The sequence below is a fragment of the Salmo salar genome, chromosome ssa23 (assembly GCF_905237065.1).
Source record: "Salmo salar chromosome ssa23, Ssal_v3.1, whole genome shotgun sequence".
In the NCBI taxonomy this organism is placed as follows: Eukaryota; Metazoa; Chordata; class Actinopteri; order Salmoniformes; family Salmonidae; genus Salmo; species Salmo salar.
Window position 1 is genome coordinate 15206016 of NC_059464.1, and position 25567 is coordinate 15231582.

General features: G+C 42.9%; 1 protein-coding gene across 2 annotated transcripts in view; it reads right to left on the reverse strand.

The window, feature by feature from the left end:
- LOC106584185 (neurturin-like) overlaps window positions 1-11872 on the reverse strand; it is a 58554-nt gene extending 46682 nt beyond the window's left edge. The window contains exons 1-2 of one of the 2 annotated variants that reach the window (XM_014169172.2): window positions 11156-11872; window positions 10615-10669 (exon numbers count right to left, since the gene is read on the reverse strand). In XM_014169172.2, coding sequence (XP_014024647.1) covers window positions 10615-10645 — 31 coding nt within the window. In that variant the 5' untranslated portion in view covers window positions 10646-10669; window positions 11156-11872. The remainder of the gene's footprint in view (window positions 1-10614; window positions 10670-11155) is intronic. The other variant, XM_014169173.2, reaches the window with a different exon arrangement.
- Window positions 11873-25567: the final 13695 nt, after the last annotated feature.

Sequence of the window (25567 nt, forward strand, 5' to 3'; positions counted from 1 at the left end):
GAAATGGTTAGAAACTCTGAAACTCTCAACACGAGTGAAGAAGATGAAGACTAGACCAGAACATTTGACAGTCTGCAGCTGTGTATGTAAAGGGATCTAGAACTTAACTATCTACCCGAGAAAGGAAGGAGAAGATCCCATCTCAGACAAATATTGGTGCACCTGAAGAAACATCCACTACAAGCCGGAATAACTAAGAAGGACATTGTGACCTCTGGTGGACAACCAGAGCCTTACATCCATCCCGCCCCTTCCTCATAGAAGGAAGAGAGATGACAAACAAAGACAAGTAATTACATTGCGTTTACTACCCAAACGGGCAGCAGTTCGTGAGAAAAGTATTATTATTACTTTGAGAGTAGTTTCCAAATGTACGATAAGTTTGACTCTGTCTCTCCCTCTCTTTATCTACCCTTCTCTTGCCATATGTCTAACAAGCTGCCATATCTTGTCTGTCCACTAGAGACTTTTGTCTCATGTAACTGTGTATGTGTATTCTGTGTTATTATGTAGTTAGTTAGTAAATAAATTATTAAATCAATTTGTGTAGTACTGAATAATCTGAAAGGCTGGGGTTCTTGCGGATTCAAGAGGCCTGCGACGTTCAGAATAAAACTGATATGAGGTAATGATTAATATGTGACTGTTATCGATATATAATTTATATATATATCTTCGAGTTTAATTCGGGAGATGGTAACTCATTAAATAACTTCTTCCATGGTGCCCCAAATTCCTAATGAGTTAATTGTTACATGATTAATTTAATCGAGTAATAATTAAACATAGTTAGTTGATTCAATAAATAACAGTCATCACATTAATGATAGTCACGTCAAGACAATACAATGCTATAGTGATCGTTGTCCATAGCTTATGCCTGCCCATACCATAACCCAATCACCACCATGGGGCACTCTGTTCACAACATTGACATCAGCAAACCGCTCACCACATAACGCCATCTGCCTGGTACAGATGAAACCGGGATTCATCCGTGAAGAGCGCACTTCTCCAGCATGCCAATGGCAGTCGAAGGTGAGCATTTGCCCACTGAAGTCAGTTACGATCCCAAACTGCAGTCACGTCTAGATCCTGGTGAGGACGACGAGCATGCAGGTGAGCTTCCCTGAGACAGTTCCTGACAGTTTGTGCAGAAATTCTTTGATTTTGAAAATCCACAGTTTCATCACCTGTCCGGGTGGCTGGTCTCAGATGATCCAGCAATTGAAGAAGCTGGATGTGGCAGTTCTGGCTGGCATGGTTACCTGTGGTCGGTTGTGAGGCCAGTTGGGCATATTGAAAAATTCTCTAAAACTACGTTGGAGGTGGCTAATGGTAGAAAAGTGTACATTAAATTCTCTGGCAACAGCTCTGGTGGACATTCGTGCAGTCAGCATGCCAATTGCACGCTCCTTCAAAACTTGAGATATATGTGGCATTGTGTTGTGACACAAAACTGCACATTTTAGAGGGGCATTTTATTGTCCGCAGCACAAGGTGGACCTGTATAATGATCATGCTGTCTAATCAGGTTCTTGATATTCCACACCTGTCAGTTGGATGGATTATCTTGGAAAATGAGAAATGCTCACTAACAGGGATGTAAACACATCTGTGTGCAAAATTTGAGAGAAATAAGCTTTCTTATTTCTGGGATCTTTTATTTCAGCTCATGAAACATGGGACCAACACTTTGCATGTTGCATTTATATTTTTGTTCAGTTCATAAAGAATATAGGCAAATCCTTTCCAGATCCAATTTAGGTTCAAAACTTGTGTAGCCTTCCCTAGTTTGGGGCTATGTTAAATGATATCTAGAAATGTCACTAGAGTGCATAGGCCTGCAGTATACGCATATTACGCACTCTTCAGAATAGGAAAATGGTAACACCATCAGGCAGCACATGATTTAAAGATGATTTTAATTTTATTTAACTAGGCATGTCAGTTAAGAAAAAAAGTATATTTACAATGACGGCCTATCCCGGCCAAACTCTCCCCTAACCTGAACGATGCTGGGCCAATTGTTCGCTGCCCTATGGGACTCCCGATCACAGCTGGTTGTGATACAGCCCGGGACCAAACCCGGATCTGTAGTGACACCGGTGCAGTGCCTTAGACTGCTGCGCCACTCAGGATCCCCGGGGATGTGTCAAAACAGGCCTGGTCCCTGGGACTCAACCAAAGAGGGACACAGCCTGGCTGCCTGGACTGAGCCGTCATGGAGGTCCAGTTTCCTTTCAGACTGTGAAAAATAGAACCACTAAACATACCTGAGGACCTGTTGGCTCAAGGGAGAAAAAAAGAAGAACAATACTGCAGCTACCTCACTTTTTTAACAGTAAAGTATTTGTCCTCCAAGGGCTGACAGGTGATGTTACTTTTGACCATGAGAGTTGACCAATGGAGTAGCTGTTCAGTTTAGGTGCCATGGTCACAAACATTTACACTTGTTTTGCATGTTACAATCTGTCTAAAATAAGTTTAAATACGGTGAAATTCTTCATTAGGCAATGGGTACTTAGTCACGTCATCTATAACCTAAACAGAAGTCTGAGTAACACTAATGATGTTTGACAGGACTCCTGTTGACCAGGTCTGCAACAAATACTTTACACACTCTAACAACTAAAGTGGCTTACAGTTCAATCGGGATTTAAAGCATATTAAGCACACTATTCTACCATGGGCACTGCTGTATTTACACTATACATTTACAATCCTAGAAATCTGATTCTTCAAACAAAAACAACCTGTCAGAAACCCTTCTACTTCAAATGAAGCACATTTAGTTACATTAACATAATAACCATCACTACCTTTGAACAATATACAGAAGTCACCCATGCACTTAGCTCCTGTACTGAAGTTACAAGATGGAAGGTTCTGGAAGGTACTGAAGGTTCCAGAAACGACCCTTGCATGTCAACACTACTTGAGCAATGGCAAAACAAGTGTCATAGTAGGACGTGAGGGTATGGTGGCATATCATGCCTTATTCAGCGTGACAGCCCTGCATTCATTAAGGCAATTAATTAGCATGCAGCAAGTGTTCACAGATGGATGCCTATATCCCTGGTTACAGTGACTTGTTTCACTAGAATAAGTTTAATATCAACACTACAGTATATAAGTATGTAATAAAGAAGGAAAATTATTACTAAAAGAGCCTTTATCCAGATCCCCTTTACCCTTCAGAGAGTAATCACCTTCATCCATTTATCCAGCTTATAATACAGTAATACACAGCAGGTTACAATCTAGATAACTCTCTACTGAGGAGAAAGTCAAAGCTACTGTGGCTAGGGCTCTATTCAATCAGATCCGCTTTAGTGATATAGCGGTTGTTTTGAAGGTGTCGGAGGTGGAACTGCATTAGAGCTGTCAAATCCACAAATGGCTCCTGGCATTATACCTAAAGCAGACATTGCCATTGGCTGCACAGAGTCACATTAATAACAGAAATCCCTTGCAGCCTTGTTTACAAGTTCGAATCCTGAAATGTGAGATGTAATCTAAACCTCCATTAGGATGATAGAAATCTTCATTATTTAGTTTAATGACTTTTCAATTTGACCATAATTATTTTTATATAGCCTACACTTTCTCGTTCTGAACTTCCAACTCGAGTGGTGCAGGTGTGGCTTGATGACAATGATGGCAAGAGCAGCTGCTCACCGATTTTGATGGCTCCAATGCAGTTCCAGCTCCGACACTGCCAAAACATCAGCTGTGTGGGTGTCTGCTATCGCTGGTCTGATTGAATTTAGGCCTAATATGGAATTCAGACCACCAACCGTCCAAACAAAATACTATTCCACTTCCTTAAAGGCGCAATTTGGACTTATAAATGAATGATATGTACTCATTGATTCTTGAAGAATTTAACTTATAAATGCCTCATGACCTTAGTTCAACTGTCGTACCCCTTCAGAATCCAAAATATAAGCTTGTTCTACTCCAATGTTTCTACACAAAGTAAATGTAAACAAATACTATTTAGCCTCAAAACATGGTTACAACTATAATTTGATATCATGGATGGGCAGTCCTTGCAGCCGTTAGCTCTGTCTATGAATTTGAGAGTGGTTACATTTCTCCAGCCCCATCACTCAGCTTTTAACTGAAACAGGGGCGGGGAATACACTTTTTTTTGTTTCAACTGCAGATTGGCCCCTTTAACAGTACACTACCGAAACAACACTATATTTGGATTAAATGTATGTTCACGTGTGTATTACATTTAAGTTAATTAGCAGAAACTCTTATCCAGAGCGAATTACAGGAGCAATATGGTTAAGTGCCTTGCTCAAGGGCACAGCAACAGATTTTTCACCTGGGATTCAATGCTCTTAACCGCTAGGCAACCTGGCCTACTATGATATCTTAAAGAGTTGTATGTGTGCGCGTGGGTGGGTGCATACGTGTGTGCATGTGTGTGTGTGGAGCAGCAAACAGAGCCAATGCCCGCCCACACAACCCAGCGGCCTGGCGGACCCACTCCGAGTCTCTTGATGGATGAGTCCCTGTCTGGAAGACATTTTATAAATTTGGCTTTTACAAATTAAGTGGAGGCTGTTTGCATTCCCAGCATGCTCCTTCCGTGTGAGCGTGACTTGTGTGGAGCAGATGTTCAGCAGGGCTAATAGTGAGGCTGTGAGGCTGCAACTGCACTTTGAGTCTACTGTGTAAAAAAAATCCTGTAATTCTTACAATAAATTACTAGCAGCTCAGAAGCCAGTAAATTACTGTAGATTTATAGGACCTGTACTGAAACACATATTTACAGCATATTAGTGGAACACCTGACTACAGCAACATGCTTTATTTCTAGAATGTACAGTGCATTACTGGAAGGAAAGTGGATAGTGAACAGTTGCAGAATTACAATGCAGGCAACTAGTGCAAAAGACGGGCAGTATTTCTGTTACATATATTTGATATAGGTATTTCAATAGTTTCAATGCTTATTTTGTAATTTGTATTTCACTGCCATGAACTACAATTCATGTAGAGTATTTTGTAACAGTTTAATTAGAATGCGTGTATTTTGTATTCTCTAATACAAAAATAAACTTTAAAGTACCCGCTGAACTACAACAACATTCTCGGTAACGATATGACTGTGATTTGTTTTTGTTTATCTACCTTAGTTTAATGCACTGACTGTAAGTCAAAATACAAATAATTTGAGGGCCAAGCTCATTAGAATAGTACCCAGCATTATGATTGAAAGAGTTCATTTTTACATTTACGTTTTGGTCATTTAGCAGAAGTTCTTGTCCACCGTGACTTACATTCAGTGAGTGAAACTAAGGTTGATTAAAAAAATACACATATCAATCATAACAAGTAAAACGTTTCTGTAAGCATTACTGAGAATGTTGTTGTAGTTAAGGATACATTGTTCTTCAAGGTACTTTGTATTGGTAACAAGATACCTTTTGATGTATACTTGCCCATCTCGGGCTAGTGACAAGTACACTATTTTAATATTAACAATGGATTGGTGCAAGCAGGTTGGCTGCTCGGTATTTGTATATTAAAGCATATTCATCAATATTTGGTGTTTTCTATCACTTGCAGAGGCCTTAAAAAGGCTTCTAAATTGGTAGTGACTACAGGGCAAAACCGATCAAAGGGACATGGCTAAACCCTTAAAGGTTTGAGACTTGCTACCACTCTGATCTGTCTCCTACACACATTATATTTTTAGGAAACTACTACCACATTTCAGTTAAACTGGTAGAGCACTCTCACCAACGGGTGCAACAAATAAAGCCTCTTACATGGCATGCCTTAAAATATTTTAATGAAACAACAATAACATGCACCCACTAGTGTTCAAAAGGTTTTTGGCGTTCCAAAATAACGGTATAGCACTGTATTCTGTGGAGTGGTACTAAATTACAGTAAAACTGGCAGCACAGTAGCCACTAAATTACTGTAGATTTACAGGAAAAGGTATGATACGGTATTCTGTGGGGTATTGCATTATCACTAGAGTGTGCAATAAATATAGCCTCTTACAAGGCATGCTTCGAAATATGTCAACGAGTCAGAGATATTTTCCCACAATGCACCATAATTCACAGTAATACAGTACACTACTGTAAAATTGTATTGTAACATTTTACAGCAGTGTAGCCGAATGCCATTGAGCCCCCATAATGCATTGATCTTTACAGCACTGCGAGATAATTTGCTCCAGCCTCAAGTAACTGTAGATAACATTCACTGTCTGCATCTATTTTATGTTACTTTTCATTATTTCTAATGCAATTTTCAGCTTGGTTTCATTCATAAGTGAAAAAACTATTATCAGCCACATATTTAAACACGTTAGAAGAAAAACAAACTTGTCAACTTGGTACACATGTCCAGTGAAAAATAGTTAACATTAAAATCAGGGGCGCAACTTTGGTTTTAGAAGTGGGGGGGACATAATTATATATATTTTTATTTATCCAGTCAGATAAACACTCCAAACAGCCTACCTGGCCGCTCGGAGGCGTCTGCATGGTCCTAAAGCACACCGTTGTCTCGTTTTGTATCACATTCCCATGATAAAACTGGGGGTGGACAAAAATGCAATTTCAGTACCATACCATAGTACATGATTAACATGAAAATTGCAAAGGTGCACCAATGAACATCCATACCAATGAAACTGTCTCTTTAGAACTAAAATACTGCCCGGAGCCAGTGGCGTGTGTTCATGGATGCCAAGGGAAGGCAGGCTTCCCCAAATATTTGACCAATGAGAATAATAAAATAATTTATCTTTCGTCTCTCTGTGTTTTCATAATTTTCCGTCAATTCACAAGTGTGTGAATCTCACCGGACAAATAATCTGAGCGAGGAAAACAGCACGCCTCTGTCTCAGTATGTGTAGCCCATGTATCTGATGCTGTCTGGAAAAAAATAGTATAACATGTTTCAGCAGTAGAATTTGATTGATTGTCTGCCAGAATTTGGCTTCCCTTGATTAAGAAATTATCAAATAATTAGCCAATCAGCGTTGAGCTGAGCTGAACTGTGGGTTGTCCTGGTGCAGCAAAACGCCCCCCAAGGGAAGCCAATTTGGATTCGAGTTCAGACCATTTAAATCACTTCCTATGCAAAATGTAATTTCAGAAAAACTTGTCTGTTTCTGGTCAACTTGTGTTGATGTCCTGCAGTAGCTAGCTTGCTAAATCGGCCCTTTCTTAAGCCACAGATGGAAATGGGGATTTGGACTTGTGGTTTCGACTTAATTCTCTGTACAGTCCAATGATTATTACACCGATTCTGATCTAACCATAAATTAATATATTGTGCCACTGGCATGAGACGATTGATGTTCAATATGTAGCCTAGATGTAGCCTAGTATAGTCGTGACCGAAAGTTTTGAGAATGACACAAATATTAATTTTCACAAAGTTTGCTGCATCAGTGTCTTTAGATATTTTTGTCAGATGTTACTATTGAATACTGAAGTATAATTACAAGCATTTCATAAGTGTCAAAGGCTTTTATTGACAATTACATGAAGTTGATGCAAAGAGTCAATATTTGCAGTGTTGACCCTTCTTTTTCAAGACCTCTGCAATCCGCCCTGGCATGCTGTCAATTAACTTCTGGGCCACATCCTGACTGACGGCAGCCCATTCTTGCATAATCAATGCTTGGAGTTTGTCAGAATTTGTGGGTTTTTGTTTGTCCACCCTCCTCTTGAGGATTGACCACAAGTTCTCAATGGGATTAAGGTCTGGGGAGTTTCCTGGCCATGAACCCAAAATATCGATGTTTTGTTCCCCGAGCCACTTAGTTATCACTTTTGCCTTATGGCAAGTTGCTCCATCATGCTGGAAAAGGCATTGTTCATCACCAAACTGTTCCTGAATGGTTGGGAAAAGTTGCTCTCGGAGGATGTGTTGGTACCATTCTTTATTTGTGGCTGTGTTCTTAAGCAAGATTGTGAGTGAGCCCACTCCCTTGGCTGAGAAGCAACCCCACACATGAATGGTCTCAGGATGCTTTACTGTTGGCATGATACAGGACTGATTGTAGCGCTCACCTTGTCTTCTCCGGACAAGCTTTTTTCCGGATGCCCGAAACAATCGGAAAGGGGATTCATCAGAGAAAATGACTTTACCCCAGTCCTCAGCAGTCCAATCCCTGTACCTTTTGCAGAATATCAGTCTGTCCCTGATGTTTTTCCTGGAGAGAAGTGGCTTCTTTGCTGCCCTTCTTGACACCAGGCCATCCTCCCAAAGTCTTCGCCTCACTGTGCGTGCAGATGCACTCACACCTGCCAGCTGCCATTCCTGAGCAAGCTCTGTACTGGTGGTGCCTCGATCCCGCAGCTGAATCAACTTTAGGAGACGATCCTGGCGCTTGCTGGACTTTCTTGGGAGCCCTGAAGCCTTCTTCACAACAATTGAACCGCTCTCCTTGAAGTTCTTGATGATCTGATAAATGGTTGATTTAGGTGCAATCTTACTGGCAGCAATATCCTTGCCTGTGAAGCCCTTTTTGTGCAAAGCAATGATGACGACACGTGTTTCATTTGAAGGTAACCATGGTTGCAGAGGAAGAACAATGATTCCAAGCACCACCCTCCTTTGAAGCTTCCAGTCTGTTATTCGAACTTAATCAGCATGACAAAGTGATCTCCAGCCTTGTCCTAGTCAACACTCACACCTGTGTTAACGAGAGAATCACTGACATGATGTCAGCTGGTCCTTTTGTGGCAGTGCTGAAATGCAGTGGAAATGTTTTTTGGGGATTCAGTTCATTTGCATGGCAAAGAGGGACTTTGCAATTAATTGCAATTCATCTGATCACTCTTCATAACATCCTGGAGTATATGCAAATTGCCATCATACAAACTGAGGCAGCAGACTTTGTGAAAATGTGTATTTGTGTCATTCTCAAAACTTTTGGCCACGACTGTAGGCTCACGTTAGCAAGCTAGCTAGCTAACTTAGCTGGTTCATTGTTGCCCATGTGAGGAACATAGTAGGATTTGTTTTACTTGGCACACACACACACACACAGAGAAATCAGTACCATGGGTAGCCACATGATATTTAGCAACATTGATTGGACTAAATCGTTTTGGGTGTCTTTAAGTTTGTTTTCAGTGTATGAAACAAAGCATATATTGCCTTGTTGATTTGATGATGTTTAAATGTTTTAGTTGAAATGGTGCTGAAATAGCGGGGGCAGAACTACTGTTGTCTTTGTGCTGACTTGCAGTAGCTCTGTGGTTTTAAATCAGTAGCTGTTTATTAAACTGTTGAAAACATTAACTTGCTTTACCATGCTTCAGGTGATATAACTGCTTGTTACATGCAACATTGGCTTTGTGGACTTCATCGGAAAGATGTTGCTCTCATGTTTTGTGCTAAATGTGTAGTTGAATTTTTCAGCCATTGTGTGCCTGTTGTCTTTTTGTTGTCACCGCCTTATTGTATATCACAGTGGTGTATTAACGAATGGGTTATAGAGTAAACAACGCAATTATTACAACATAATGTAGGTTGTAATACGGATTTTTTTACTGGTTTGGCTTGGCTTCCTCAGTGATTTTATCCATGAACCGCTACTGTCCGGAGCTAAACAATTTAATCACACAAGTAGCAGGTGTATTGTCGCCCTCTTTGGAGAACGCCTAAGAGGCGTTGACTTCAATATTACCACACAAACTGACATATGTGTGATCAGGAAAATAAAGTGACCAGTCACCCGATGATGGAAAAAACAAACGGCCTGAAATCACAATTTATCTGTGCGCCAGTAGGTCCCGCTCGCGCTCTAAGAAATATCACTCCATGATCCGCATTTACGCATAGTGTGGCTGAGATGTACATTTTTCTATCCAACTGCGTAATCAAATAAAACGTTTGACTTTCCAGGTATTTAACATATCTTTCTTTTACACTGCTTTCTTGTTATAAATTCTCTGCATTTCAAATTAGAAGATAAATATATTTCATTAATTGTATGCTCCCAAGTGAATACATGCTTTTAAAACACAAATATGCAGAAAGAAAAGGCACAGCTAACATTTGTATTGAATGGAATTAATGTTTAATTGTTTGTTATCAATAACTTTATTATGATTATTGTTATTGCTTATTATTATTATTAGACTGTTACTAATATTGCCATTATTATGACCACCTTAATCATTCGTTGTAGTAATAGTAAGATATAATCAATAACAATTATTATGATAAGTAGAAGAAGTAGGATTAGTATTTCTGCTATCATTGGTTTTCTCAGAGGAAGTCTGATAGCAATACAAACGAATATAGGTTACATTGAATTACATGTAATTACATGCACATTTGGCATAAAGTCAAGTGATCATTACAGAGCACGGTAGAAAGGAGTCCAATTCAAGCCGCGCTGAAGTTTGAACATGACTGCAATAACTCAGCTGCACTTACTGACATATTCTATATAGTATAGGCTATATTAACTTTGTTTGCTTGTGTAGGCCCATTATATAACCTACAACATGAACCTTTGTTGTAAGCAAAAACAAACAATACATTTGAACAAACATTGATTATTATACAACTATCCCACAAAACAACAGTGTTTTTTAAAATTCTTACCTTTACCGACTCTGACAAGCTCCCCAATCATGGACGTGTGTGTGAGCAGAAAAATCTAAACGTTATAAAAATAAAAATAAATCTAAATGCAATGGCACTTTACCCCCTAGAAAGCTTTCTCTGGATACCTCTCTTCTAAACATGGCATAGTAGCACAATCACAGTTTCAATCCAAAAATATGCGGCCACATTTTTCTCAAAAACATCCACATAGCCAGGCTATAAGAGTTCTAAACTTCACTTGACCCTGGGATTCTGTATGTTCCACAATCGGCAAAAATGCGCACGAGATGCGTTATGAACCGAACGCGTCACAGGTATCGTTCTCATTGAATAGAAAACGTCTCCCTCTTTCTTCACTGCAAACTGCAGATGTTAGTGTTAAATTGTAGATCCAAATACAGATGTGAGTTGGCTCAGCTTTTTTAAAGCCTGGGGTGTCAAATTCCACCATCTATCACATGTTCCTACACACAATACACAGGTTGCTTTCTGTGACATGACACTCAACCTACAAAAGCTTATAATAAGGCCTACTTACTGATTTTTGTTCCTTCTTTTAATGTAACTTGATTAACATTAACTTGATTCCTTATGTAGTTATTTGACCCGAAAGTTGACCCGGTTCAGTTAGAACGTCTGACGCGTTCCATTAGTAGGTCTCCAAATGCTCGCGCCCAACTGGCGGTGTCTACTAACTGCGCATGTTAAATGAGCGCTTCAAGGCAACAGATAGGAGTTACACCCCTTTTATTAGCGCCAAATGCTTTCACACTGCTGCTGAGCTCAGCCCTAGGGCATTAACTTTACACACTGCACTGCAGTACTTGTATAATGTGTCATCTCATGAAAAAAACTATAGACCTAAATTACCTCCAACAATCATAATTTGCCACCCATAAAAATGTGTAATTGTTAAACTGTCTTCTCGTTTTGCCTGTTGAATGACCTTTGTGATATTTCGACATATCAGTATTTGATTGACTTGAAAGAGGTTGTATTTCAAGTGGTTTTCAGGGCAAGTACTTATCAATACCCAGACTTCTATCTGACAACAATTGACCCAAAGCTTTAAGAAAGGGACTTTGTTTTGAAAGAGGTTGTATTTCAAGTGGTTTTCAGGGCAATTACTTGCTTGATGTGTAATCAATACTCAGACCTTACTATCTGACCACAATTGACCTAAACCTTGTTGTTTCTGAGATAAGGCCATTCAAACCAGCAGTCACACACTTGATAAAACAAATCTCAGTAATGAGCCTGGTTACTTCCCAAATGGCAGTGCACTGTGGGCCATGGTCAAAAGTAGAGCACTAAATAGAGAAAAACACTCAGAAAAAATGTTTCCAAAAGGGTTCTTTGTGGAGGGATAGAGTTCTACCAAAAACCATTTTGATCTGAATAACCCTGAATAACCCTAATCCCATGTTAGTAATTATACAACATATTGCACCCCTTGGGATGTTGCTTCCAGTTTAGAGGATGGAGGTAGTCTCAATATTCAATATTTTCTACCCTGGCAGTCATTCTGAATACAGGTTGCAGGTGACAAAAAAATTCCACTTGTTGGATATCCTAACTCTGGCTGGATTCCAATGGGAATTACACATCACTTTGCAAGCCAGCATAATGTAACTTGCAGGCCTGATGTGGCCTGTAAACTAGAGATGGAGAACCGAGGCTTTCTGAAGGAGGCTTGGGCACTTTCATCAAATTGTGTCGATAAACGGTTCATTACTCCGCGCTTCGTTATCTGTTCACAATACAAATTAGTGACATCTGCTGGTCAGCAATAAATAGCATTGTGTGATTATCAGATCTAAAACAATTTTCTCTACTCTTTTCATCAAAACTCAGTGGTACAGGGGTAAGTCATTGGCATTTAATAGCCTATAATCATATATGATACCAGAATCACATCATGCTTCCATTTTTTGCCTTCAAGTTTAAAACATTAAAACGCAATTTATGGCATTATTTAGCATGCTTAAGAGAAGCTTATATTATACTAAATAAAACAAATTATTTTAACAACAGTGCAGAAAGTGCCCTCACCTCCTCCCTATAGGCTGTCTCGTCATTGATGGTGATCAAGCCTACTATTGTTGTGTCGTCTGCAAACTTGATGATCGAGTTGGAGGCGTGCATGGCCACGCAGTCATGGGTGAACAGGGAGTACAGAAGGGGGCTGAGCACGCACCCTTGTGGGTCCTCAGTGTTGAGGATCAGCGAATTGGAGATGTTCTTTCCTATCTTCACCACCTGAGGCGGCCCTCAGGAAGTCTAGGACCCAATCGCACAGGGCAGGGTTGAGACCCAGGGCCTCAAGCTTAATGATGAGCTGGAGGGTACTATGGTGTTGAATGCTGATCTGTAGTCAATGAACAGCATTCTTACATAGGTATTCCTCTTGTACAGATGGGATAGGGTAGTGTGCAGTGTGATGGCAATTGGATCGTCTGTGGACCTATTGGGGCAGTATGCAAATTGCAGTGGGTCTAGGGTGACAGGTAAAGGTGGAAGTGATATGACCCTTGGCTAGTCTCTCAAAGCACTTCATGATGACAGCAGTGAGTGCTACAGGGCGATAGTCATTCAGTTCAGTTACTTTTGCCTTCTTGGGTACAGGAACAATGGTGGCCATCTTGAAGCATGTGGGGACAGCAGACTGGGATAGGGAGAGATTGAATGGCAAAGTGGGTGGGGTTATATCCTGCCTGTTTGGCCCTATCCGGGGGTATCATCGGATGGGGCCACAGTGTCTTCTGATCCCTCCTGTCTCAGCCTCCAGTATTTATGCTGCAGTAGTTTATGTGTCGGGGGGCTAGGGTCAGTCTGTTACATCTGGAGTATTTCTCTTGTCTTATCCGGTGTCCTGTGTGTATTTAAATATGCTCTCTCTAATTCTCTCTTTCTCTCTTTCTGTCTTTCTCTCGGAGGACCTGAGCCCTAGGACCATGCCTCAGGACTACCTGGTATGATGACTCCTTGCTGTCCCCAGTCCACCTGGCCGTGCTGCTGCTCCAGTTTCAACTGTTCTGCCTGCGGCTATGGAACCCTGACCTGTTCACCGGACGTGCTTGTTGCACCCTCGACAACTACTATGATTATTATTATTTGACCATGCTGGTCATTTATGAACATTTTAACATTTTAACATTTTGACCATGTTCTGTTATAATATCCACCCTGCACAGCCAGAAGAGGACTGGCCACCCCTCATAGCCTGGTTCCTCTCTAGGTTTCTTCCTAGGTTTTTGGCCTTTCTAGGGAGTTTTTCCTAGGGAGTTTTTCCTAGCCACCGTGCTTCTTTCACATGCTTTGCTTGCTGTTTGGGGTTTTAGGCTGGGTTTCTGTACAGCACTTTGAGAATATCAGCTGATGTACTAAGGGCTATATAAAAATAAATTTGATTGATTTGAATTTGATTGAATATGTCCGTAAACACACCAGCCAGCTGGTCTGCACATGCTCTGAAGACGCAGCTAAGGATGCCGTCTGGGCCGGCAGCCCAGGGGTTCTACCAAGAACCATTTTATCATCTAAAGTTTCTTGCTAGAATCCTCTATGAAGGGTTCTACCGAGAACCATTAAATCTTTGGAGGGTTCTTCCTAGAACCGTCTATGAATGGTTCCACTAGCCTTATTAGCATTTCAAATCAAATTCTTTATGACAATAATAACATATATCATAAGTCCTTTCACTCCTAACACAGTGGTGTTAGGAAACGCCTGGTTTAAAGTAGTGATGTTACATTTGATACCGGAGCTCATAGGCATGCATCGAAATCTCTAAGCAGCTAACTTCGAAGCAGTGTGGCGATGCGTGAATCACTTTATCAGAAGGATGTCATCGATGACGTCCGAAACTTCATTTGATTACGTGCTTTTTTTCTCAGATTCCAAGCTGCTTTCAAACACCGACCTCTACCGGACACTGTACTTACACATATAGTTAGGATTTTGTACCAAAAGCTTTTTTTGATTGGTAGAGTGGAACTATGGAACATTCAGGGACGTGAGGGTATAGGAAGAACCCTCCAAAGATTAAATGGTTCTCGGTAGAACCCTTCATATAGGATTCCAGAAAGAACCTTTAGATGATAAAATGGTTATTGGTAGAACCCTACATAGTGAATTTTAGGCAGAACCCTTCATATAGGGTTCTAAGAATAACAATATACTGGGGGTTCTATGAATAACTCTACATAGAGGGTTCTAGGTAGAACACTTTGCAAAGGGTTCTAACTAGCACCAAAAAGGGTTGTCCTATGGGGAGAAACCAAAGAACCCTATATGGTTCTATTTAGCACCTTTTTTTCGAACAGTGTAGTGTGCCATTAGGGACGCAAGCTTTCATGGGCAAAGTTCCCGAAAGCGACTGGGGTGCAATCTAAATCTCAAGCTTTAGAGGAGTTATCAAGATTGGCCTGTAATCAAACCCATCCGACTGACTACAGGGTCAGCCAGCTCTAAACTCTAAATGTCCTTCCCAAATGGCACTCTATTTCCTATGTTGTGCACTGCTTTTGACCAGGAATCATCAAACTCTGGTCAAAAGTAGTGCGCTATATAGGGAATAGGGAGCCATTTGGAATGCAGACTTTTCCAGATTGTGGATCTCTCCTCCACCCCTAGCACGTAGCCATAGCATCGCCGAACAGCAGATTAAAGCCCCACAGAGGGTTGCCTTCTTTGGGCATCAGTGGAAGGCTGACTGGCTCAATGGATGCTGCTGGTGCTTGACCCTACCACCCTCCGCTGATCAAGCAGTGCCTAGCCTGGGAGGCTGTCTGACGGTGAGAGACCAGCCGCTGTGCCAGCCTACCTGGAGCTAGGGCTGGGAGACAGGACATGAGGCTCACAGGGGCACTGAGGAGTGACTCCAGGTCGCACTGTCACACTGCTGACTCTGGGGCCAGGTCGTTATTCATGACTGCTCAGTGAACAACATCAGCAGGACCAAAACAACCACAACCAAAGATGTATAAAACCTGAACTTGAGTCAGTATCCTCACTGTGTTTTGGGTTACGAGTCACAGGTGACTGTGGAGGGGTTGGACAGGGGCAGAAGGCATCCCTGGACTTTGAGTCTTTGACTAGTTTTGTAGTCTATAGAGCCATGAGAAGCTAGTTGACCCCTGGACTGTGACCAGTGGCTGTGAGTAGTGTTGTGGTCTAAAGGTATGAGGTCCTGGCAGCAGACTGTTGTGGTCCAAAAGCATCAGGACATAATTGCCTCCTGGACTGTTCTTGTGTAGTGGTTTAGAGGTACTGTATGAGGACCTTGTTGACCTCTGTTCATAGGGAGAATATTAATGAGGTCCTCCAGCAGGAATAACACACTCCTCACAGCCAGACAGGCACCCAGGAGACCACACTGCCAGTCCCTGACTTATAGCAGAAAGCCTTGTCCTGCCCAGCCCACACTGGCCCTCCCTACTCTGGCCTGGCATAGACGCTAAGCAAACATGGGCCCACATGCTCTGTCTCTGGAGCTCCAGACACTTGGCTAGCCCACCGCCACAAGCCCATCTCCCATCCACCACTTTCAGAAGTTCAGATCTCCTTCACCATATTCCCCAAGCCTCTCTCTGCTATAGCCTCCTACTGTAAGCGCAACCGGCTGATTAAATTCACATGTATTTCTACCGCGGACCAATGACCATTAATTAATGTTCTCAGTGCTTTCCAGGCTGCACAAGTGGACTTCCCTGTGGATAAAATTAACTTTCCTTCCCTCTCTACAGGAAAGATGGCTGAACCCTTCAAAAAGGAATTGATGACTGAAATAATTGTATTTGAAATAGCCATTTAAACTCAATTTGGCCTCTGTCAAAGTGATGTATTTGCAGTCGTATAGAATTCAGCTGGAACAACAGAGAGCTCATTGCCTGCGTCCCAAATGTCACCCTGTTCCCTATATTTAGGGAATAGGTTGCCATTTGGGACACCGCCATTGACTGTTAGGATGGATAATAGAAGGGAAATCGGACCTCGGGCTAGCAGTATTTGCACAAACCGAAACCTGGGTATGTATTTAAATGGGGAGAGAGTTATTTGATGTAGTTTTGTATTTTGTTTTTCAACTTTATTGATCCAGAGTGCTTTTTTATGCCTTTAAGTGAATTACAGTATTGCAACACAGCAGAGATGTAGGCTATATTTCTCACGAAGCAGAAACTGTTTGTTTAGAGCAAAGTGAAATCCAAACGGTTCCACATTGCCAAACCACACATGTACGTTCTGATAAGGCATGCTCACACTGTACCTAAGAGCCTCCTTAGCCCTGGGCTAAGGGAGAGTTTAGCCTGGGGCTAAGCGAGTGTTCACACTTGCACATTCTAAAGTGGGCTAGCACCAACCTTAGCCCAGGGCTAGCTGGCCGTGAGATGGAGCAGGGTTAACGCCAACTTTTTGGGGCTAGCCTCAGAAACACGGTGCCCAAATAGCCAGTGTGAAATGGGGTCAAGAACAACTCATAGAATTTTCACTGTCCAATCACAAAAGCTGCACTTTCACTTAATTTGCATATGCTTGTGATGGTTGTGATGCAATCTGCACACTATTTTAATAAGTGCATTTAAACTATTTCATCCATCTATCTGAAGACAAAAACCTGACAAAAAAACAAATACTTTCATCTGTGCTAAAGTATTGGTTGCTGTGGCTAACAAAAATGGTTGTTATGCAGGCTGGGTAATGTCTTCTCACTTACTGACTTAGCTAGCCAACTGAAGCCACAAACTCTACAGCTGGAAGGGCAGCAAATGCTAAATTTTCATCTGTTTTCATAGCTTTTTTATTTACATTTAATTGGATATAGCAATCCATGATAATAATATTTTTGCATGATTTTTGCCTGGATCAGAAAAGTTGATGGGTTGCCTGTGCACAGCATTCTCTGTACATGGGCGACACCACATTTCAAAAGTGAAACATTGTTTCCGAGGTCGGACAGGCAGAAAGCAAGGTTTATACAAACCATCATTATTGGAAATAAAATGCTAGGCTAGAAGCAAGAGGAAATAATGGCATATTACTTATAACATTGGTCGTGTGCCAGAGATAGAATGTTGGTTGCATGTGTGTTTGTCCGTTAGACCAGGGCTTTGGAATACAAGTGTGAATCCTAAAGCTTAGCCCAGAGTTAACGAATACCTGTGTGAACACAGGATAAACTAGCCCAGGGCTAGTCTTAGCCTGGGGCTAAGAACAATGCAGTGTGAAAAGGCCTATAAAGAGGTCACAGTAGCTGCATCAATAGGTTAATTATACAGTATCTTCCAACTATAGCTTTATAGTCACCAACCGTCCTTCCAGTCTAAAATCATCACAAGTTATCACTGTGAATCCAAAACAGAATTGACCCTGATTAACCTGTGCCCTATAGGTCAAGCCCCCTGTTGTGGTTGGCCTGTGAATCCATCCACCCACCCACCTATTCCAATGGGGTTTCTGTCTATGAGGAAACTCGTAATCTTGGCATCTGAGTGAGGCTCACAATGGCACTGGAGGACTGGATTTAGAGAATTAGATAAAGGTTGATTCATCTGATATCTCGTTCGACCTGGGGTCTACTGGTCCTGTGGTGAGGTAAGGTCAGGGGTCAGACAGTTTTTGCATAGCCCGGCATGGTCCCCCTGGATCTCCTGCTGTTCAAAGCTACCAGGTTCCTCAGCTCTCCTGCTGATTCACAGCATCCAGGTATTGTGAATGACTTGGTGGCAGAGGATTCCTCCCAGGCTTAGGATGCCTATATCCGGGGAACACTGGTCTGGTCTGGTCTGCACAGGGTATCGTTACAGCCCTCTGTTACCCAGACTGGAGACTTCAATTCAGATGCCATCTCTAGTTGAGAACCTGTTAATTATAGACTGGTTTCCGCACTGATTCTACTATAACAGAATGCCCTTGTAAAACCCTGTGGGGTAGAGTACAGAACACAGCAAGCATACACAAATATATGCCTATTACAATGTTGTATTGAGGGAGAGATATTGAGGAGAGTGAGAAAAGTCTCAGTGGATAGGCTCCTGATTCTGTAGTCAGCACCTCTCTCTTTCTCTTTCCTAACTCACCTGTGGCCCAGAGGGATCTGTAAGGAACTACTAGATGTAGTGATTCCACTCCACTGAGCTAGGAACACAGTGAACCACTCAATCTATTTCTGGAGAGCATACTAAACGTGACGATATCTCTAAAGCATCAGGCGACCTGAGAAAACAAGCAGTTGATCAAGCGTTGTAAAAGAGGATTGCTGAAAAAACCTCATCCACATTACATTACAACTTGTTCCAGAGTACATCACGTTCTATAATCTATTCCGTCAGTGTCTGACATACATTAAACATTATAATTGGAAAAGAGAACTTGTAGTGACCAGACCACCTGTTTCTCTGTCTTCTGTCCCTACTGCGGATGTGAACTGTGTATGTCAGGGTTCCCCAACTGGCAGCCCAAGGGCCAAATCTGGCCTGCCAGCAATATTATTTGGCCCCCCAAAGCCCACCAAATGAATTATCAATATTTTTTGCATAAAAACAAAATTAATTATAAAAACATCTCGGACCCAAGATGCAAAAAGTCCCAAATGCAATGTCCCAAGAAAGAAGTTAGCCTGCCTGAATAATGCAAAAGTTACATTTGATCTTAATTCAAGAGGAGAAAGAATGCAGGAGACAGTCAACTAATAAAGCAGGCAGCGGACCATTATGTGGTGCTGAAATGTAAAGCTGCAAATGCAGCGCAATCAATAGGAGGTGAACAGCAGCTGGTGATGCAAATATAGCTAACTTCTTATGCAAGTGGCACACAGCAACAGATGGAGAACAATTACACCAGATGAGTAACTCATTTTAACAATAATCTTCATTTTAATTTGACTTTACAAACAAAAAGAGGGCTTAATTGGAGTATATTTTTTACGAGCCTAGGGCTATATAAAATAACTTAACTGGCTGAGATAGGCTATGTGTCTTAGCAGTATCTTTCACAAGAAAGAAAATATGGTCTAATAGAAGTGGGATTTCTTTTATTAGGCCTACTCACAATTGCAACTGGTCAAAAATGTAACAACCGACATGAACAATGATTTAAAGAAAAAAAGGTAACGTCTGTGTCTGAATGTCTGTATCGGTAGTCTCGGAATAGCCTGCTCCTGTAATGACAGGATAAACAGAAAATACTATCAGCATGACACCTCCAGTGAGCGGTAAAAAGTATTTGAGCCCCTGCTGATTTTGTACGTTTGCCCACTGACAAAGAAATGATCAGTCTATAGTTTTAATGGTAGGTTTATTTGAACAGTGAGAGACAGAATAACAACAAAAATATCCAGAAAAACGCATGTCAAAAATGTTATAAATTAATTCGCATTTTAATGAGGGAAATAAGTATTTGACCCCCTCTCAATCAGAAAGATTTCTGGCTCCCAGGTGTCTTTTATACAGGTAATGAGCTGTATAAAAGCTGTAATCTCAGTTTGTTACCTGTATAAAAGACACCTGTCCACAGAAGCAATCAATCAATCAGATTCCAAACTCTCCACCATGGCCAAGACCAAAGAGCTCTCCAAGGATGTCAGGGACAAGATTGTAGACCTACACAAGGCTGGAATGGGCTACAAGACCATCGCCAAGCAGCTTGGTGAGAAGGTGACAACAATTGGTGCAATTATTCGCAAATGTAAGAAACACAAAAGAACTGTCAATCTCCCTCGGCCTGGGGCTCCATGCAAGATCTCACCTCGTGGAGTTGCAATGATCATGAGAACGGTGAGGAATCAGCACAGAACTACACGGGAGGATCTTGTCAATGATCACAAGGCAGCTGGGACCATAGTCACCAAGAAAACAATTGGTAACACACTACGCCATGAAGGACTGAAATCCTGCAGCGCCCGCAAGGTCCCCCTGCTCAAGAAAGCACATATACATGCCCGTCTGAAGTTTGCCAATGAACATCTGAATGATTCAGAGGAAAACTGGGTGAAAGTGTTGTGGTCAGATGAGACCAAAATGGAGCTCTTTGGCATCAACTCAACTCACCGTGTTTGGAGGAGGAGGAATGCTGCCTATGACCCCAAGAACACCATCCCCACCATCAAACATGGAGGTAGAAACATTATGCTTTGGGGGTGTTTTTCTGCGAAGGGGACAGGACAACTTCACCGCATCAAAGGGACGATGGACGGGGCCATGTACCGTCAAATCTTGGGTGAGAACCTCCTTCCCTCAGCCAGGGCATTGAAAATAGGTCGTGGATGGGTATTCCAGCATGACAATGACCCAAAACACACGGCCAAGGCAACAAAGGAGTGGCTCAAGAAGAAGCACATTAAGGTCCTGGAGTGGCCTAGCCAGTCTCCAGACCTTAATCCCATAGAAAATCTGTGGAGGGAGCTGAAGATTCGAGTTGCCAAACATCAGCCTCGAAACCTTAATGACTTGGAGAAGATCTGCAAAGAGGAGTGGGACAAAATCCCTCCTGAGATGTGTGCAAACCTGGTGGCCAACTACAAGAAACGTCTGACCTCTGTGATTGCCAACAAGGGTTTTGCCACCAAGTACTAAGTCATGTTTTGCAGAGGGGTCAAATACTTATTTCCCTCATTAAAATGCAAATCATTTTATAACATTTTTGACATTTGTTTTTCTGGATTTTTTTGTTGTTATTCTGTCTCCCACTGTTCAAATAAACCTACCATTAAAATTATATCCTAATCATGTCACGTCCTGACCAGTAAAAGTGGTTAACTGTCATTGTAGTTTGGTCAGGGCGTGGCAGGGGGTGTTTGTTTTGTGTGTTTCGGGGTTTTTGATTTATGTTCTATATTTTCTATTTCTATGTTTAATTCTAGTTTTCTAATTCTATGTTGTGTTTTTCAATGACCTCCAATTAGAGGCAGCTGGTTGTCGTTGTCTCTAATTGGAGGCCATATTTAAGTGTGTTTGTTTTCACTTGTGTTTGTGGGTAGTTGTTTCCGGTATAGTCTGTTCCCCTTACTGGACTGTTTTCGTATTTTTTTTAGTTTGTTTAAGTGTGTTTTCTTTAATAATGTAAAGAATATGATCAATATACCCGCTGCGTTTTGGTCCACTCAATACGACGCCTATGACAGATAATATCTTTGTCAGTGGGCAAACGTACAAAATCAGCAGGGGATCAAATGCTTTTTTCCCTCACTGTAAATATCTCTATATAAGCACTCACAATAATGTTAGTATTTTTAATAATAAGTTACTTACTTAATGGGAAAAGTTGCACTTCCCTTTGTTCACGATCTTGTGGATGTCGGGTGAGAAGGATGTGATTTTGATGTGCAGACAGTCCTCAATTGAGTTATGTGAAAGCCAGTTCCTGTCATGAGTCTTGATTCAAATCAAATCAAATGTATTTATATAGCCCTCCGTACATCAGCTGATATCTCAAAGTGCTGTACAGAAACCCAGCCTAAAACCCTAAACAGCAAGCAATGCATGTGAAAGAAGCACGGTGGCTAGGAAAAACTCCCTAGGAAAAACTCCCTAGAAAGGCCAAAAACCTAGGAAGAAACCTAGAGAGGAACCAGGCTATGAGGGGTGGCCATTCCTCTTCTGGCTGTGCCGGGTGGATATTATAACAGAACATGGTCAAGATGTTAAAATGTTCATAAATGACCAGCATTGTCAAATAATAACAATCATAGTAGTTGTCGAGGGTGCAACATGCACGTACGGTGAACAGGTCAGGGTTCCATAGCCGCAGGCAGAAGAGTTGAAACTGGAGCAGCAGCACGGCCAGGTGGACTGGGGACAGCAAGGAGTCATCATGCCAGGTAGTCCTGAGGCATGGTCCTAGGGCTCAGGTCCTCCGAGAGAAAGAAAGAAAGAGAGAAAGAAAGAGAGAATTAGAGAGAGCATATTTAAATTCACACAGGACACCGGATAAGACAAGAGAAATACTCCAGATGTAACAGACTGACCCTAGCCCCCCGACACATAAACTACTGCAGCATAAATACTGGAGGCTGAGACAGGAGGGATCAGGAGACACTGTGGACCCATCCGATGATATCCCCGGACAGGGCCAAACAGGCAGGATATAACCCCACCCACTTTGCCAAAGCACAGCCCCCACACCACTAGAGGGATGTCTCCAACCACCAACTTACCGTCCTAAGACAAGGCCGAGTATAGCCCACAAAGATCTCCGCCACGGCACAACCCAAGGGGGGCGCCAACCCAGACAGGAAGACCACGTCAGTGACTCAGCCCACTCAAGTGACGCACCCCTCCCATGGACGGCATGGAAGAACACCAGTACGCCAGTGACTCAGCCCCTGTAATAGGGTTAGAGGCAGAGAATCCCAGTGGAGAGAGGGGAACCGGAAAGGCAGAGACAGCAAGGGCGGTTCGTTGCTCCAGCCTTTCCGTTCACCTCCACACTCCTGGGCCAGACTATACTTAATCATAGGACCTACTGAAGAGATAAGTCTTCAGTAAAGACTTAAAGGTTGAGACTGAGTCTGCATCTCTCACATGGGTAGGCAGACCATTCCATAAAAATGGAGCTCTATAGGAGAAAGCCCTACCTCCAGCCGTTTGCTTAGAAATTCTAGGGACAATTAGGAGGCCTGCGTCTTGTGACCGTAGCGTACGTGTAGGTATGTACGGCAGGACCAAATCGGAAAGATAGGTAGGAGCAAGCCCATGTAATGCTTTGTAGGTTAGCAGTAAAACCTTGAAATCAGCCCTTGCCTTAACAGGAAGCCAGTTTAGGGAGGCTAGCACTTGAGTAATATGATCAAATTTTTTGGTTCTAGTCAGGATTCTAGCAGCCGTATTTAGCACTAACTGAAGTTTATTTAGTGCTTTATCCGGGTAGCCGGAAAGTAGAGCATTGCAGTAGTCCAGCCTAGAAGTAACAAAAGCATGGATTAATTTTGATTGCGTTCATAGAGGAAAAGGAGGACTCGCAGTATCGTAAGTATCACAAGTCGATCCAAACATTGTTAGCACATAAAATGCAAGTTTCTTTATTGTGCTGTATTCCTCTGAGCATGCCACCCAAAACGCACACAAGGACTCAGCACTCCTGAGCGCATCCCTGATTTTGCTCAATGTCTGGAATTCAATCAGCTCAGTTTGAATTGCGGCCTTATCCAGGGAGGGTATCGTTTTCTTAGCAAGGGAGGAGAATTCTCCACCTGGGCAGACTGTGAGAGATCACGTACAAAGACAATGATGTCCTTGGGCATACTGTAGTCTTCAAATCTGGTGGAGAAGTTGTCCCTCAGCTGCTTGATGATATCTTCCATCACCTCTGTGACAATGCTGTGGCCTGGTCTTCTGCCTGTCGTTTCTTCATTGGGCTGAAGTGCAGTAGCCTTCCAAATGACAAGTCCAAATCTGGGCTGTACCCCTCCCAGTCCACCAGGTACTGAAGCTGATCCCCATGACATCAGGAGTCCAGTAGAGACCTGACAGCATAGCCAAGGATCCCATCGATGTCCAGGGGAGGCGGAGGGGTGTCGCGGGGGATGGCATCAGCCAGAGGACCAGGAAACACCGGCCTGAGGAGGGAAACACGAAAATAGGGTGAGATCGGGTAGTTGGTCGGGAGTTGTAAACAGTAAATTACATCATTGACCCTCCAGAAGACTTTGAAGGGACCCATAAACCGGGGGCTCAGCTTCCGGCAGAGGGCAGGCAGGGCGGGAGGTTCCTGGTGGAGAGCCAGACGCGATCACCAGGATGGAACACGGGAGCCTCACTGCGGTGGCAGCCTGCCTGATCCTTCTGATGGCAAATGGAACCACTTGTCCACTGCAGGGGCCTCGGTCTGGCTCAGACTCCATGGAGCCAGGGTCGGTTGATATCCCAAGATGCACTGGAAGGGAGTCAGCCTGGTGGAGGAGTAACGAAGTGAGTTCTGGGCGTACTCCATCCAGGGAAGGAACCGGGCCCACTCCCCTGTCGGTCCTGGCTGTGACTCAGGAACCTCCCCAGCTCCTGGTTGGTCCTCTCCATCTCCACGTTGGACTGAGGACACAGTCAGAGACGATGTCCTCCGGAAGGCCATAGTGCCGGAAGACCTGCTGGAACAGTGCATCAGCGACCTGGAGAGAGGTAGGGAGACCAGAGAGAGGGATAAAACGTCAGGATTTGGAGAATCTGTCCACAACAACCATAACAGTGGTGAAACCATCAGACTGTGGGAGACCGGTAACGAAGTCTACAGACAGATGGGACTAAGGCCACTGAGGCATGGGAAGTGGACGTAGTTTCCCTGCTGGAGCGTGCCAGGGAGATTTGGTTTGGGCACATATGGAGCAGGAGTTGACATAGCGGGTGATCTCCTGCGCCAAGGTGGGCCACCAGTATTTATTGGAGAGGGATTGGATAGTGCGGGTGATATCTGGGTGTCCAGTGGTGAGGGATGTGTGTGTCCAGGTTCTCAGCAGATCTCTTACCCCTCTTGGAACATCGATGCATTCTGGAGGGCAGGTAGCAGGAGCGGTTTCCCTCTCCAGAACCTGGTGGATGTCCACATCTACATCCCAAAACACAGGGCCAACGATACAGGAGGACTGATGGATGGGCTGGAGGGCACTTACAGGACTCTCAACCGGCATGGAACCACAAGGTACGGGAAAGCAGGTCTTCCGGCATCATGGACACCAGGAGGTGGTTTTAATCCTCGACCAGGAGATGGTAGGGTTATGACGTTGGAGCCAAGGGAGGCCGAGGATGACTTTGTGCACGGGTGCAGTGATGATGAGGAAGGGAAGGCTTTCCTGGTGCATAGGTACCACAGTGAGGGTGAGTGGTGCTGTAATGTGCGTGATTGTACCGGATCCCAATGGTCGCTTATCCAGGGCTTGCACCGGAAAAGGAAAGGAGAGTTACGAAGTTATGTTCAGGGAGGAGGCGAGGGCCTGGTTGATGAAATTCCCGCGGCACCGGCGTCC